Source organism: Cheilinus undulatus, linkage group 4 (genome assembly GCF_018320785.1).
Source record: "Cheilinus undulatus linkage group 4, ASM1832078v1, whole genome shotgun sequence".
In the NCBI taxonomy this organism is placed as follows: domain Eukaryota; kingdom Metazoa; phylum Chordata; class Actinopteri; order Labriformes; family Labridae; genus Cheilinus; species Cheilinus undulatus.
Window position 1 is genome coordinate 31476152 of NC_054868.1, and position 13800 is coordinate 31489951.

Here is a 13800-nt window from a genome sequence, read left to right on the forward strand (position 1 = left end):
AGCAGCGGATGTGGCCAGCACACGGCTGCAGGCGGCCCTCACAATGGTCTCTCCCACCATGAAAGCGTTGGTGGATGCTCTATGGGCAGTGTGGAGCATCGGGGCCTCCATCTATGACTACATTCACACCAACGCCATGGAGGAACGCATCCATGCCCTGGAGAATGTCATCACTATCCACCAGTGTGTGATCGGACTTCTGTCCACGGGCATTTTGGTCCTCTTCACCTACATCATCTTCAAGAAGATCTGAGGCTGTGTGAAGGTGTGGGCAGAGCAAGATTCATACACTGGGGAAGTACAAATTGGGTGCATGGCATTTCCTACTAGAAGATAGCATGGGACCTTGCAAACATTATGGGACACCTTATATCAAAATGAAATTCTATCAGCAAGAGATTTAGATATTTCTAAAAGCTTTTTAATAACATTGTTTGGCATTTTGTTTTGTTTCAGAGAAAAAACTGAGTAATGTTGATCTGCTTGATCCAGCTGCTTTTTAAAGGCAAGCATAGATAGATTTTGTTTTGGCGTTGGTGATAATTCTTTTGCCCCGTTGTAATACTGTAAATTTACTTGTAAAATTTTGATCAAAATGTTATTTTTATTGTTTTACTACTCACAGGGTTCACCTAAAACTTGATCTAAAAGAGCTGTACGTTTATGAGCATCAAAACGGTTGTTACTCAGCATTTGACTTCGTATTTGTAGGTTAAAAATGTTCACAGAGGTTTGTGCTAAACATGTTGCCTTTGATTAGCCATCTGCTATTGAAATACCCTGTGGTGGCATTGACTGTCCATTTCTGTCTACAGGCCATTTTGTTATTTAAGACCAGCCAAAAGTGTACAAATAGTACGCTTATAAGCCCTAAATACACACTGTGTTTATTAGCCGTGCTAGTAAAACATATTGAGAGACTTAAGCTGATAGGATGTTCTTTAATTTGGCCATTGTTTTCTGATTTTCCAAAGGGATCATAACATGAAGGTAATTATTAGCCATAGCAACTCCTGATTAATGGTTTTGGACAGCTGTCATGTTTGCACTAATTTTCTTTTGTACTGATGATGATTGTAGTGTGCAGAAGTACTTTAACTGCTATATGGTCTTTGATGGATAAGTGCCATTCCTAATATTTCATTTTTCTGATATCATACTCCCTAAAATGGGCACAAGGCATTTTAACAAATGTGTCACGTAACAGGAAGCATCCTAAAATTCCCACAGATATTTTTTTGTTTATACTTATCTCCATTAGTGTTTTTATACTTAACTGTTACATTATTGTAGAAGCTGCAGCTCTGGCATAACTCATGAAACTTGAACCAAGTGCCCTTAAAATCAGCACATACATACCATGTTTGTTTGCAGTTATTTTAGCCGGTGAGTGAAAAAATATTCCAGATGTTAAATGCTCTCGTAGCACCACTGCTGCTTAAAGTTTTTGTATTTTAAGGTAACAGTTGTGGTTTTAGGGATGCAAAATTTCAATGATATTTGTTACTGACTAATCACTCGATGGGATTTCATTAAATGAAATGAGAATTTTACGAAGATATGATTCTTTTTGTGTCAGTGACTTGCATTACCTTTTCTCAGTCAGCTCAAAAGAGAACATCCAAGAATGAAAGATATTTTTTATTATCATAACAGTGTCAAGGTTGCTCTTCTCAAATAAATTTGAAATCCAACCCAACTGGACATCTTTACAATGACGTGTCCCGTATCTGTCTGGTATCAAAACCAGAACAAACATCTGTATATCTAAAGTGGGTTTAAGTCAGAAAACAGCTGTGATCACAACATTTTAAGAACATGACGTTCAACATCGCTGGATGTTCAAATGAAGAAACTGTAGCAGTGGCTTTCCACTTGAAGGCAATGAAACAAATTATGGAAGTTCATAGAATCAGATCTCTACGGGACCAAAAGGAACACCTGCTTTAAAACATGTGCTGCCATTAACTACAACGGTTGTTTAAACACAGCCTGAGGCTGGCTTTGACTGGCCCTCTTCAGGGCCGCTCATAAGTGTCCGGTCTGAAGGAGGGTGTGTTTGGAAGTGAACCTCTCCACGCTCTCTCCCTCTAGAAACTTCATGGCTCTCCAGTGGATCTTTCCACAGTTCTCTGGCTGTCCGAGGGGTCCTAGCTCATCCTGGATGTACTGCAGCCACAGATCTGCAGGGAAATGGAAATATTTTCAATCTTCCCACACCCCATTTGAAAGCTTTATCGTTTGAAACCAGAACCTGTAGTTTTCTGGAGATCCAGTATTTGTCCAAGAATGTATTTTCACTCTTTGCTTCCAAATAGATCAGAGCAACATCTGGTCTGATAACTTTTAAAGTATTTGGCTTTCACGCATTAGATTTAGCAGCTCTGTTAGTGGGAATTTAGTTCTTTATACTTGAATAACATGATCTTATAAATAAATATTTTAAAGTAACATGCCTTTTCCTTCTGCTCTTGTTTCTTTTATGTATGTAAATTCTGCTCACCGTCATCGTAAGTCCCAAACTCCTGCAGTGCCCTCTCGTAGTAATCTCTCAGATTGTTCATCTTTGGAGTCTCCTTAAAGAGCAAACAACATTATTACTGATTATTCTGGTTTGTCAATATTGCAAGCAAACCAAAGTCCACGACGTCATCTTGTTTTTTTCTTTTAAAACATCTGCTTTTTGTAATCCATGCCTTAAAGCTGAAGATTTCAGGTGAGTTGTGTTAAATTTCTGACAGTTTCTGTACGTACTTGTTCCTTCTCAATCTGAATCATCCTTACGAAAAAGGTCTTGGACAAAGGACGGTTTTCTTGTAAGCTACAGACAGGAAAAAAGGCTCTAAATCCAATGCTTCATAACATGACAATTATAATACCCAGAGTTTATTTTGCATTTTTACCTGCCAGTTGACAGCAACCACACGAGCAGACAAACTTATTCAGCTTTACCTTGTAAAGGTCTTCCTCGCTTTTTTGTAGCCTCCAATGGAATACGACCAATCAAGGTAGCGCTCTTTCATCTCCATGGCAACAGCCGCTACGGCAGACAGTAGACCTCTCTGGGAACAAACAGGAGAACAAGCTGTCTGAGGCACCGTCTCATTTCAGAGGCAAAAACAGAGCAGACAAGGGGACTATAATCCTGTCTGCTTGGTCTTTAGGTATTTATCTGCAGCACCTGGTACATATTATTTCCTTAAGCTGTACACATTTTTTACATTTCTGACCAGAAAAAAAAATACATGATTTAGCATTTGAGTTTTCATTTTCCAGTACATGAAGTTTTATAATGTGCTTTTTTAATAATAAGGGGATTAGTAAAGCTAAGACTTTGTGCTCACACACACATAAAGTATGTGGTATACTGGAGACACAGGGCTGTAAATGCTGTCCACACATCGAGTTGTAGTGACAGCACACCGTTGTAGTGTCAGACAGAATCTGGCTGATTCAGATGGACTACCTTGAAGATGGCCTCTGTCTCCTCAGGACTCTGGTTGTCCATGCTCCACTGGACCTGCAGCTGCCAAAGAGGTAGATTCTCCTGATGAGATAGGAGGAAATAGATTCAGTAAATAAATGGTCTTCCACACAGAGAGAAGCCCACTTGCCTTCCTTGCAGGATCAAGCTTGGAAAGTGCTAGCAATCAATTTGGTCAACTTTCTCATGGACTATTGTTCTCATACTAAACTGGACTAAAAGCCAGCTTCCTCATTATATAATCTATTTATATTCTATTCAGGGTGACTCCAAATATTCAAATATCTGACAATTCATTTGAAAGAGCCTCATTTGACGACCAATTTCATGGTTGAATAACTGCTTATGAGACACGAATCATTCCAATCCAGCTTTATGAGGAAGCTCAATGTGAAATTTGAAACAGATTTTCAAATTTTCTCTGAAAGAAAATCATGATTCAGCCTATCACGGTATAAATATCAATTTAGTGACAAAGAATAAGGCTCTATTGAAGAAAACTCTTCAAATCTAGACTAGAGTTTACCAAAAGGCATGTGGGAGACTCCATGGTCAAATGCAACAAAGGTCTTTGATCTGATGAGACCAAAATGGTGCTTTTTGGCCATCAGACAAGACGCTATGTTTAGATACCAAATACTGCACATCACCACAAGCACACTTTCCCCACTGTAAAGCATGGTGATGGCAGCCTCATGCTGTGGGGATGTCTCTCAGCAGGCTTGTAGGTAGAACGCTTGTAAATGAAGAGGGTAAAATGAATGCAGCAAAATATTGGAAAATCCTGGAGGAAAATCTAATTCAGTCTGCAAGACAACTAAGGCTTGGGAGAAAAATGTATCTCCCTGCAAAACAATGGCCCAAAGCATACAGCAAATGGTTTAAAGACAAGGTGAATGTTCTGGAATGACGGAGTCAAAGACCAGACCTCAATCAAGTTGATAATTTGTGGCTGGACTTGAAAAGGGCTGTTCATGCTCGATCCATATGCAACTTGACAGATTGAGCAGCTTTTTTTAAAAAAAGGAATGAATAAATATGCAAGATTAATAATTATGCAATCACTTATTTTACCTTAGATATATTTAATTAGTTGAGGTTACTTGGTAGTAATCTGTTTTTAATTAGACTTTATTAGTCTAAGAATTAGCTGGCAGCTGAGAGGAAGATGAGGAGAGGAGGGTGGGACTTTCTTCCAAGCGGGGAGGGCCAACTTCATGAGGGGAAAATCTGAGAACGGCTTGTTTGAGCACACATTTTTCTCAAAGGTGCAGAAGGGGGGGTTGATTCTTGGGGGTACTGTGGACAGGCCAGGCGCACATATTTTTGCAAAAAAAAGCTTGAAAAAGTGTATTTTGCATGATATGTGACCTTTAACATTGACATCCCATAAGACAAAGAGCAATGCAGCCATGACATCACTACCCAGAGTGCAAATGCAGAGTCCCCTTTTAATGCCATTCTTTCGACAACTGATACTTTTAAACAAACTTCTCTACAGTAGAAGATGAACCACATCATTAAACAAAATCAATGAACTCATTAAAATCATTAAGCCTCCCTGCAGTCATGTTTCTGTTATTTCACTCTATATTTGTTCTAAGTTGTATAGCCAGTGCACTGTATTCACCACCTTAACTCCTGATGTTAATTCCACATATCCTTTGATTCATAGCATTAGAGGACTTGCAATAACTTTAACAAGTTAAAATCCAAGCTACATGTAAGCCTGTTTATTATCTAAATGTTTATTTTGCTGTGGTTTTGCTTGACTGTAGTCACCAAGTAGTGGGCTTTAGGTACAACCTGACCAATCAGATTTAACCTTAGTAAAGGACAACCCCTCCTATGGAAATATGGAAAGACATTTTATAGTTAAGCATACCAGACACATCAGCTGGGGGGTTGGGGTATTTCCTAGCACTTACAGAGTGTGTTTATCTCAAGAAAAGACTTCACTAATGAGCAGCAAGTTGTAATCCTCCTTTCACTGTGTGTTAACCCCTCCACAATAACAAGCAGCTATTCTGCTCTCTGCTACAAAAGGCTTGCCATGTGTGTGCGAGAAGGGCAACAGTGTCAAGGAACTGTAAAATGAAGGTAAAATGTTATTCTTTTTTTCTAAGAGTTAATGGAGGCTTTTCAAAAAGTTACATTTCATCGTGTGCTTACATAAACCTTAATTAATGAACTCAGTGAAAATTTAATGATTCATTTACTCTTTATCAAAATTTGAAGTTATCTCACTCACCTAGGGTTTGTCCATTTTCCAGCTTTATTTCTAATTACAGAAAATATAGCTGTACTTTTCCATTTGTTTTCCACTGAAGGCCTAACTCACTTATTTAACACATTTTCAGCTTCTCCAGAAATGCAGGGCCATTTGTAGAACCTGATATAATGGATGGAGAGTAATTGGGCCAAGGAGATGGCCCACTTACACAGCAGTGCTGGTGGCTGATAAATGTATGTGTATGTGTGCTAGAGAGAGAGAGCTCTGTGTGCCTTGGGATTAGTGCAAGAGAGAGTATCTGTTATAGTAGAGGCACAGCTGATGTGATGTGTTTAGTTTAGACTTTAGAAATTGTCAAACTTGATGTGACAGAACAATTTATTAAATGTGTGTTTGTGTATGATTGGGCTCTGTGTACCTTGGGATTAACATGTTTGAGAGCGTCCTGGAATAGCCTGCCCACATCTCCACTCCCCAGCTGTATAAGTGTCTGCAGACTCAGGCTCCACACCAGCACTGATTGGCTGTAGCGCTGCGTGGCTGCCATGGCAACAGTGGCCGCTTCCTCTGCATCTCCAGATGACAGCAGGATCTGCAACTGTATATAAAAATTGAAGACAAAGTTAAGTCAAGTAAACTGTTGGGCTACAAAATTATGGAGAAAAAAAGAGGAGAAACATAAATAAATAGATGGATGCCTTAAAATTGCTCAAAGGGGAAAAAGCAACTAACACTGCACAAAGTCCAACTACTACCTGTGATAGCAAAAAACAAACAAACAAAAAAAAAAATTCTTAGCAGATCTAAGACCATCCCAGTAGCATCAGGTAATCCAACTTCAGGTGATATCGCTCTCAATGTTTGGACTTTAATTATTGTTGAATACAGTGCATTCAGAAAGTATTCAGACCCCCCACCCTTGCAGTTTTTTATGTTGCAGCCTGATACTATTGTTGAAAAAAATAAACATTTTTTCCCATTAATCTACACTCAGTATCTCATCATAACAATGTAAGAAAAGCATTTTAGACTTTTTGCAAATTTATGAAAATAAAAAACTTACATATCACATTTACATAAGTATTGAGACCCTTTGCAACAACACTTGTAATGTAGCTCAGGTGCCTCCCATTTTTCCTGATTTTTCCCAAGATGTTTCTACACCTTGACTGGACTCCACCCGTGGTAAATTAAATTGATTGGACATGATTTGGAAAGGCACAAACATCTCTATAGTGGGCCCCACAGCTTACGATGCCTATAAGAGCAAAAACCAATGGCAGAGTGGCTGGACGGAAGTCTTTCCTCAGTTGCCAGTACAAGATATTTCCATCTTTAAAACTGTTTTAAATTCAACTTTATTCATAAACAAAGCCTGGCAGTTACATTTATGAAATAGCCACATTGCAAACATTACAGACTATAAAACATTTCACAAATAAAACAGAGAAAAATGTCAGAGCTCTAATCCGGGATTAAATCTTCTATCAACCCATTCTAGAGGGAGTTACATGAATAGTGGCTTGCTTCATTAGCTCAGCTGAAGCTAGCATAGCTACACTGGCTATGTCATTAATGTTACTACATAATCCAATGTAGCTAAGACAGCTTTAGCAATGTGCACTTAAGCAATCAGAGCTAACGCTAACGTACCATTGGTAGCTCAAATAGCTGCTTTATGAGCTTAGCTTTAGCTATGTATCTACTTTAGCTATGTAGCTCTGATATCTATTGCTAAATTAGCTTTTTAACATGGCCAAATTAGCTATACATATAATTTAGCTAATACAGCTGTTTTGCTAGCTTAGCTTTAGCTACATAGCTCCGTTGTCTACGTGGCTTACACAGCTAACAGAACTACATAAACTAGGCTGACTGCATTAGGATGTTTTCATTAAGGGTGAGCTTTTTTTTCCGTAAGCAGACTGTCTACTCAGCTTGTTAAACGTTTTGTAACGTGTAGGTTTTGCAGGTCAGGCTTTTAACTTTTACCTTTTGGTATCTTAACCCTTTCCCTAACGCTCAAATGACGTTTAATCTGATTTTATTTCAAAAGTTTTAGCGTATACTTCTGCTCTGAGATATAAGGCATTTCAGATGAACGGTCAGTGAGAGTGGCCGTCTGAGATGAGTGGTCTGCAGCCAGACTGTCTTGGCACTTGTGCATTGTCATAATTTTCAACCACTAATTGACAGATTACCAATATATCATGTTCTGTAATTAGAATACTACAATCTAATGTCTATTTGACACCTAGAGTTCTCCACCTTTCCATATTTTCTTGGGGAATGACATCCGTGATAGTAACTGAAAGGCAGGACTTGAACCAAGGCCAGCCTTTCAATGGAGGACAGTAGCCTTTGAATATAGGGCATTACCAAACTACTAGCCTACTGGTGCCCTGGCATTAACTTCATTACTTAGAAAATCAGAGACTTCCTATGATTTGAATTTGTACAAAAATTCCCAGATTATTAGTTCTAGTTAACAGCAAAAAAAAAAAAAAAAAATATATATATATATATATATACTTATACTTACTTATATACTTGTTTAACTCTTTAATGTAGTTTTTAATCAGATAATTAACTTTAAAAGGCATGCAAAACACTGATAGTGGATCTTTTCACTGAATTGAAAACTGCTTTTCTTTTTTTTTCTTCCAAAAACAGAAGACACTTGAACCCTAATGAAAGGATATGCACTCAATGAAGAGATCCCCAACCTCAATTATGCCATGATGCCGTATTTATAAATTACATAACCTACCACATGGCCCTTCATTGCCACAGCATCGCCACCTTCAAGAGACCCAGCTTCTACATGCACACTCCAGGTAGTGACACCATCATGCTGCCTACCCTATGACATAGTCTTTCACAGGCCTCCAACCATATAGACTGATGGGCAGCAAAACCAGGACATCATTGGGGTAGTGAAACTCCCTCTATGGGCGTTTTGTCTTATTAGGACCTTGTAGAACATCCCATAGCCACACCCCTAACAGTATAAGCATCTCTTTGATTCAAGTTGCACCTTGAATGAAAAATCTCACCCAGTACTTATAGTACTCCTCCTTGAGCAGTGAAGAGTCATGGGCACGCTGCAGCACTCCCAGCAGCCTCTCCTGCCTCTGTCACAGAGAAATACATTGATACAAATGTCAGGATTTAATCTTCATATAGTCAGCTAAAAAACAGTAACTACTGATATTTGCTGATGTACTTGTTATAATCTTCATAATAAGGAACAATTATTAAGCTACCTTTTCCTTCAGCTCTTGCACATTAGTCTTCCTCTTCAGCCTCTCCAAGCAGAAATCTGCATAGCATGTCCACATGGGCTCTGCAGCACAAAGAAGAAAAGCATAGCAATGATGCATTATAAAGATCTTTAAAAACGATCAACAGAGTACACAAGCAGTGTAGGGAAAGCATTTTTTCAGAAAGGCAGATCTGACATATTAAGATAACTATACTGATGGGAAAAAAACAGCAAACCAGGCAAGTATTTAAAAAGGATCATGTCTATTAACTGTGCGACTTACCAGTGTTAAGACTCTTTAGTCCTTCCTCATAGACCTGGCAGCAACGCTCCTCTCTGCGGTTGATATCTGAGGCTCTGCCTTTAGCTGACTGCAGCTCCTCTCCTGCCCCAGGAGCCTCCAGCTCCCTCTTAGCCATGAAGTCCCATGTCAGGCTGTCTTCTGTGAAGTTTGCCTGTAAGCTAAAAACAATACAATGTATATACATGCTTAGGAAAAAACGTGATTTTATTTTAGTTCCTTTTATTTTTAAAGCAGAGTGCAAGTAAAGGGCAAACTGTGGTGCCTTACTCTTGGAGGATGAAGTCCTGGAGTTCTTTGGTGAAGTCAAAAATGGCTGCAATGTTCAGAAGGGAGATGACGAACTCTGCTTCTATTGGACATAAAGAAACAAGCGTCAACATGTAAAAATCCCCACCTTTTAAGTGTGGTATAATAATTGTACTCTAATTTAACAATTGTCTCTTGAGGGTAATACTTTTCATAGAACTGGGTAAAAACACAGAGACAAAATGCTTTGCCCTCATCGTACTGTTACTGTGATGATCTGCTGAAATTAAAAGTGTGAGAAAGGGGGAGGATGTTATGGCATGGGTTCTTTCTGTGACAATACAAATGTAACATTACCATGTACATAAAGAGAGGTTTACATTGATATATTTCTGTACTTTAAGAACATCACACTCCAAATGCCAACTTTGGGCTTTTACTAAGAACATAGCCTGTCCCGAACAGTTTCGTTACCATGGTGATTGAGCCAGGTAAAAGAGAGCCAAATTCATGACACAAAAACTGACTTTGGGCTCAACAATCCAGGTTAAGCCTCTAATCTTGCACAGTGATAACCCCCCTATGATGCAAAAAATATTTTGAAAATTTGTCTGTCTTCCTTTATGTATGTTCAGTGTTGATAATTCTCTTTATGAAAAGAAAGCTAGACAAAGAGAATAATTGATTCTTCTTAACATCAGTAACTATCCTTGATAATACAGACACACTTAACCCTTAGCAGTATTTTTGCAAGATTTAAATCAAGAGATATTACCAATTCAGCATTACTCACCATTGGTTTTTGCACAGACTTAGAAGTAAACTTTTAAAACCCTACCTTTTATTTTTCCAGTCGACTCTCTGTACACAACCTCAGCCAGTTTAGCATTCAGGATCTCTGGAGAAAACTCATATTCACCCTGGAATAAATCAAAAGACAGGGCTGCCACTAAGTACCAGAACTTAAATAATGATTTCATTTAAACATTTCCTCTGTTTCTGTTCAAACCGTTGCACACTCACCAGGTCCATCTCAGCCTTTTCAAGCTCCTCCTTTTGCTTCCTCAATTTCTCACAATGCAGCAGCTCCATACGGAAATACTGAGGCAGAGGTGTCAAAAATTGGACAATAGTTGGCAAAACCACTATCACAAACACCACCTCTTAGATAGCAGCCTTCACCTCTTGTAAAAGGATTTTATTTGAGCAAAATGGTTTCAGGACATAAGTTTTATCGTTTCATATTTTGAAGGGAAAAGGTAAACTGGACTCCCTTTACCTCCTGATAGACTTTCTTGTTGTTTGGATGGAAGCGCAGAGCCCGCAGAAAAAGGTGTCGGGCACTTTCAGATGAGTTTCTATCCTCCAGCTCACTCTTGGCTGCCATGATCCACATGGCTTAAAGGGACAAAGTCACAGAAATATTTTCATACTTAAACATGATGACACAGAAGTGGAATATAGTCAAGAAGTTATTACACCGTAAAAAACACCAGCTTTTGTACCTGGTTTGTCCGGATGTATGGCGAGCATAGATGAGAACACTTTACTGATCTGGCTTTTGGTGGCCTGATGATTGAAACCACAATGAGATTATTAAAAGCATAAAAAGACATAAATGCTTTGCATTCATTTTGCTTTTGGCAAGTAATGAAAACAGTTCATACCCATTTCTTACAAAAAGCAACATGTGAAAGCCACAGCTGCACGTCGTCCTGTGGGAAAATTATATTTTAGGTCTTAATTTACAACTGGTTAGATCAATAATTAATAAAATTAGAGCTAATAATAAATAATGTCGTTACATGTTAAGATTGTGAGCAAAGGGGTCAGAGGCAGACCAATTTATTGCTTTTAGTAGGTTGTAGTTTAGTGTGCAGTACCTTCCATTTCTTTGTTGCTCTACTAAAGACGCTGTTTATTCTATGGATGATGGGAAACTCAATCTCCTCCCTTTTGAACTGGTAATGTATATGCTGCAAAAAGTCAGATACAGTTCAATAATGTTATAATGTCTAAACATAAAGTAAAAAAGCTAAAGTTCTGTCACACTTTTTTAAAATTCACTTCAAACAAATCCAAATTGTAGTTTATAACCAGACACATCCAAGCCAAAGTAAGCAGTACTGTTAGATTAACAGATATAGTGTTTCTTTTAGGAGGTCACAACAAGAAACTTACTGCTCTCCTCTTCTTGATCAGCTCTAAAATGTTGATTTCATACTGTAAAGAAAAAAAATCCATTAATTAGTGGTTTCATTAAATGCATGCATTATTCCATTACTTAAAACTGATACAGGCTCCTACCTGAATGTATGCAATGAAGTCCTCTTTATTTATAATCAGCCTGTGAAGCTTGTATTCAAGGGCTGTTGCTCTCTTTATAATGGATCTAATATAGTAAATAAAGACACAAACACAGAGTTACAACTTAAATGTGCTGTTTGAGCTTAAACCATTTACTTTATTTCACTTATGTATTGCTACATTTAAATCATTACATAGATGCAAGCAGCAATGTAACAGTTAGAAATCGACCAGAAATGACATTTTAACTGGATTTGATAAAACTAAACACTGCATTGTCCCTTTAACGAAGAGGGGGCGATACCTGCGTATGACTTCTTATATTTGATATTAGTACAGGTGAAAAACTGTTTTACGAGAAACGGTTCAAGGCGCACGTACTATGTAGACTCAATATAATGGAGGACAGTGAAGCCTTGTCTGGTACCAATTTTTGTACATACACTTTGAAATGTCATTTTAAACCTATGTTAACAAGGAGATCTGTACTCTGAATGAATGCTGTTTTAATGTTTACCAGTTACCCCTCTCCTCAGACAGTCTACTGCTTAAATTACCTTGTCAAATAATGACAGCAAAATCACATTTCTCTACTGGTATGCCACAAAGCTTTAGTATTTTAGCAAAATTGTTCTTCCTGAAATATTGATATATGTAGGTTAATGAGATTTTTTTGTCTTACTTGACTTCTTTCTTGGTGAACAGTCCCACTCTCTCCAGCTGCTCTAGCTCAGGGATCCTCTCCTCAATCCGTTGCTGGACGATCTCCGCCATCTTTCCGACGCAGATGGTACGAGATCACGTTTGGCCGTTTTTGTCTAATGTTACAGTGATTAATAATGACTTTTATTTAGTTATATGAGGCTTGGGGCGATGATGCTGATACCCGACTTCAGACCATACCTTCACACGTGTGGAAGTTGTTATTGACACAGTTTCCGGTCCTACCTGCTAATAGTTCCGACTGGAACCACTAGCAAGAACATAACAGACATGTATGTAAGATTGATGAAAACAAAAATCAAAATTCAAATTACTGTATATTTTGGTATTAGGCGTTTTTCAGCGTTTGATATGCATTGAATAAAGAAAAGGTTCACATGTACTAGAAATAGTATGCAGTCGTTGTACACATAACTAACTTAAGGTTAAGCTTGTATTTTTTTTACTCTTCCTTAATAAATCTCGTCATTATTCTTTTGAATAAGGAAAACAAAAAAAGTATAAAGTCTGAAACACTGCAAAAGGTATCAGCCTGTCCTCAGTATACCAGCGGGTACTGACAGCAACAGTGTTAAAGAGCAGTGAGCTTCTGCTTGAGCGAGCAACTAAGTTTTATCACTATAAGTTTCATCATTATTAAATGAGAAAAAAGGAGGGATCAAAGTTAAAGAGGTGGACAAATACAGGGAGAAGAGGAGTAGTGAAAGACACAGAAATAAGAAAATAGGAAAGGGCAAGGCAGGTAAAATTATCTAACCCCATCCATACACAAAGCAGTTTGAAGTACTTCACAGAGTTAAAAAAAAAAAAAAAAAAATTAAAAGCATTAAAAGACAAAAGATAACAAATAAAAACATAAAACAACTATGAGATAAAAAAGATATAAAGAAAAGAACATTTTAAAGATTTTATTCTGAGTTCACTTATATAAGCTTCAAATAGGATTTTTTTTTTTTTTTTTTTTTTAGATAACTATGAATTTAAATGGGAGAATAATGGTTGTGGAGGGCCCCATGCCTGTGTTTGCCGACAGCCCCAAAATTGTTAAATCTGCCACTGGTACACAGTCAAGGGAAATCTAATAAAGAAGAATAATATACATATATTTTTAATCAATATTAAAAATTCAACAACTTAAAACACACAAGTTAAGTCATGACTGTATTTTTAGATTATGTTTTATCTTATGTGAGGATTGTACAAGTGTGAAGTCACTGGTTTCTAACATTTGTTAAGTT

General features: G+C 37.8%; 1 protein-coding gene across 1 annotated transcript; it reads right to left on the bottom strand.

Moving 5' to 3' along the window:
* Nucleotides 1–1626: 1626 nt before the first annotated feature.
* utp6 (UTP6 small subunit processome component) lies at nucleotides 1627–12786 on the bottom strand. The gene is made up of 19 exons (XM_041786301.1): nucleotides 12522–12786; nucleotides 11840–11924; nucleotides 11714–11755; nucleotides 11416–11508; nucleotides 11200–11247; nucleotides 11038–11101; nucleotides 10812–10930; nucleotides 10556–10633; nucleotides 10371–10452; nucleotides 9554–9635; nucleotides 9266–9444; nucleotides 8984–9063; nucleotides 8774–8851; nucleotides 6136–6315; nucleotides 3467–3547; nucleotides 2953–3062; nucleotides 2755–2821; nucleotides 2504–2576; nucleotides 1627–2183 (listed from the first exon to the last, which is right to left on the bottom strand). Exons 1-19 carry the CDS (start codon nucleotides 12611–12613, stop codon nucleotides 2029–2031), a joined length of 1788 nt encoding a protein of 595 aa, XP_041642235.1. The 5' UTR covers nucleotides 12614–12786; the 3' UTR covers nucleotides 1627–2028.
* Nucleotides 12787–13800: the final 1014 nt, after the last annotated feature.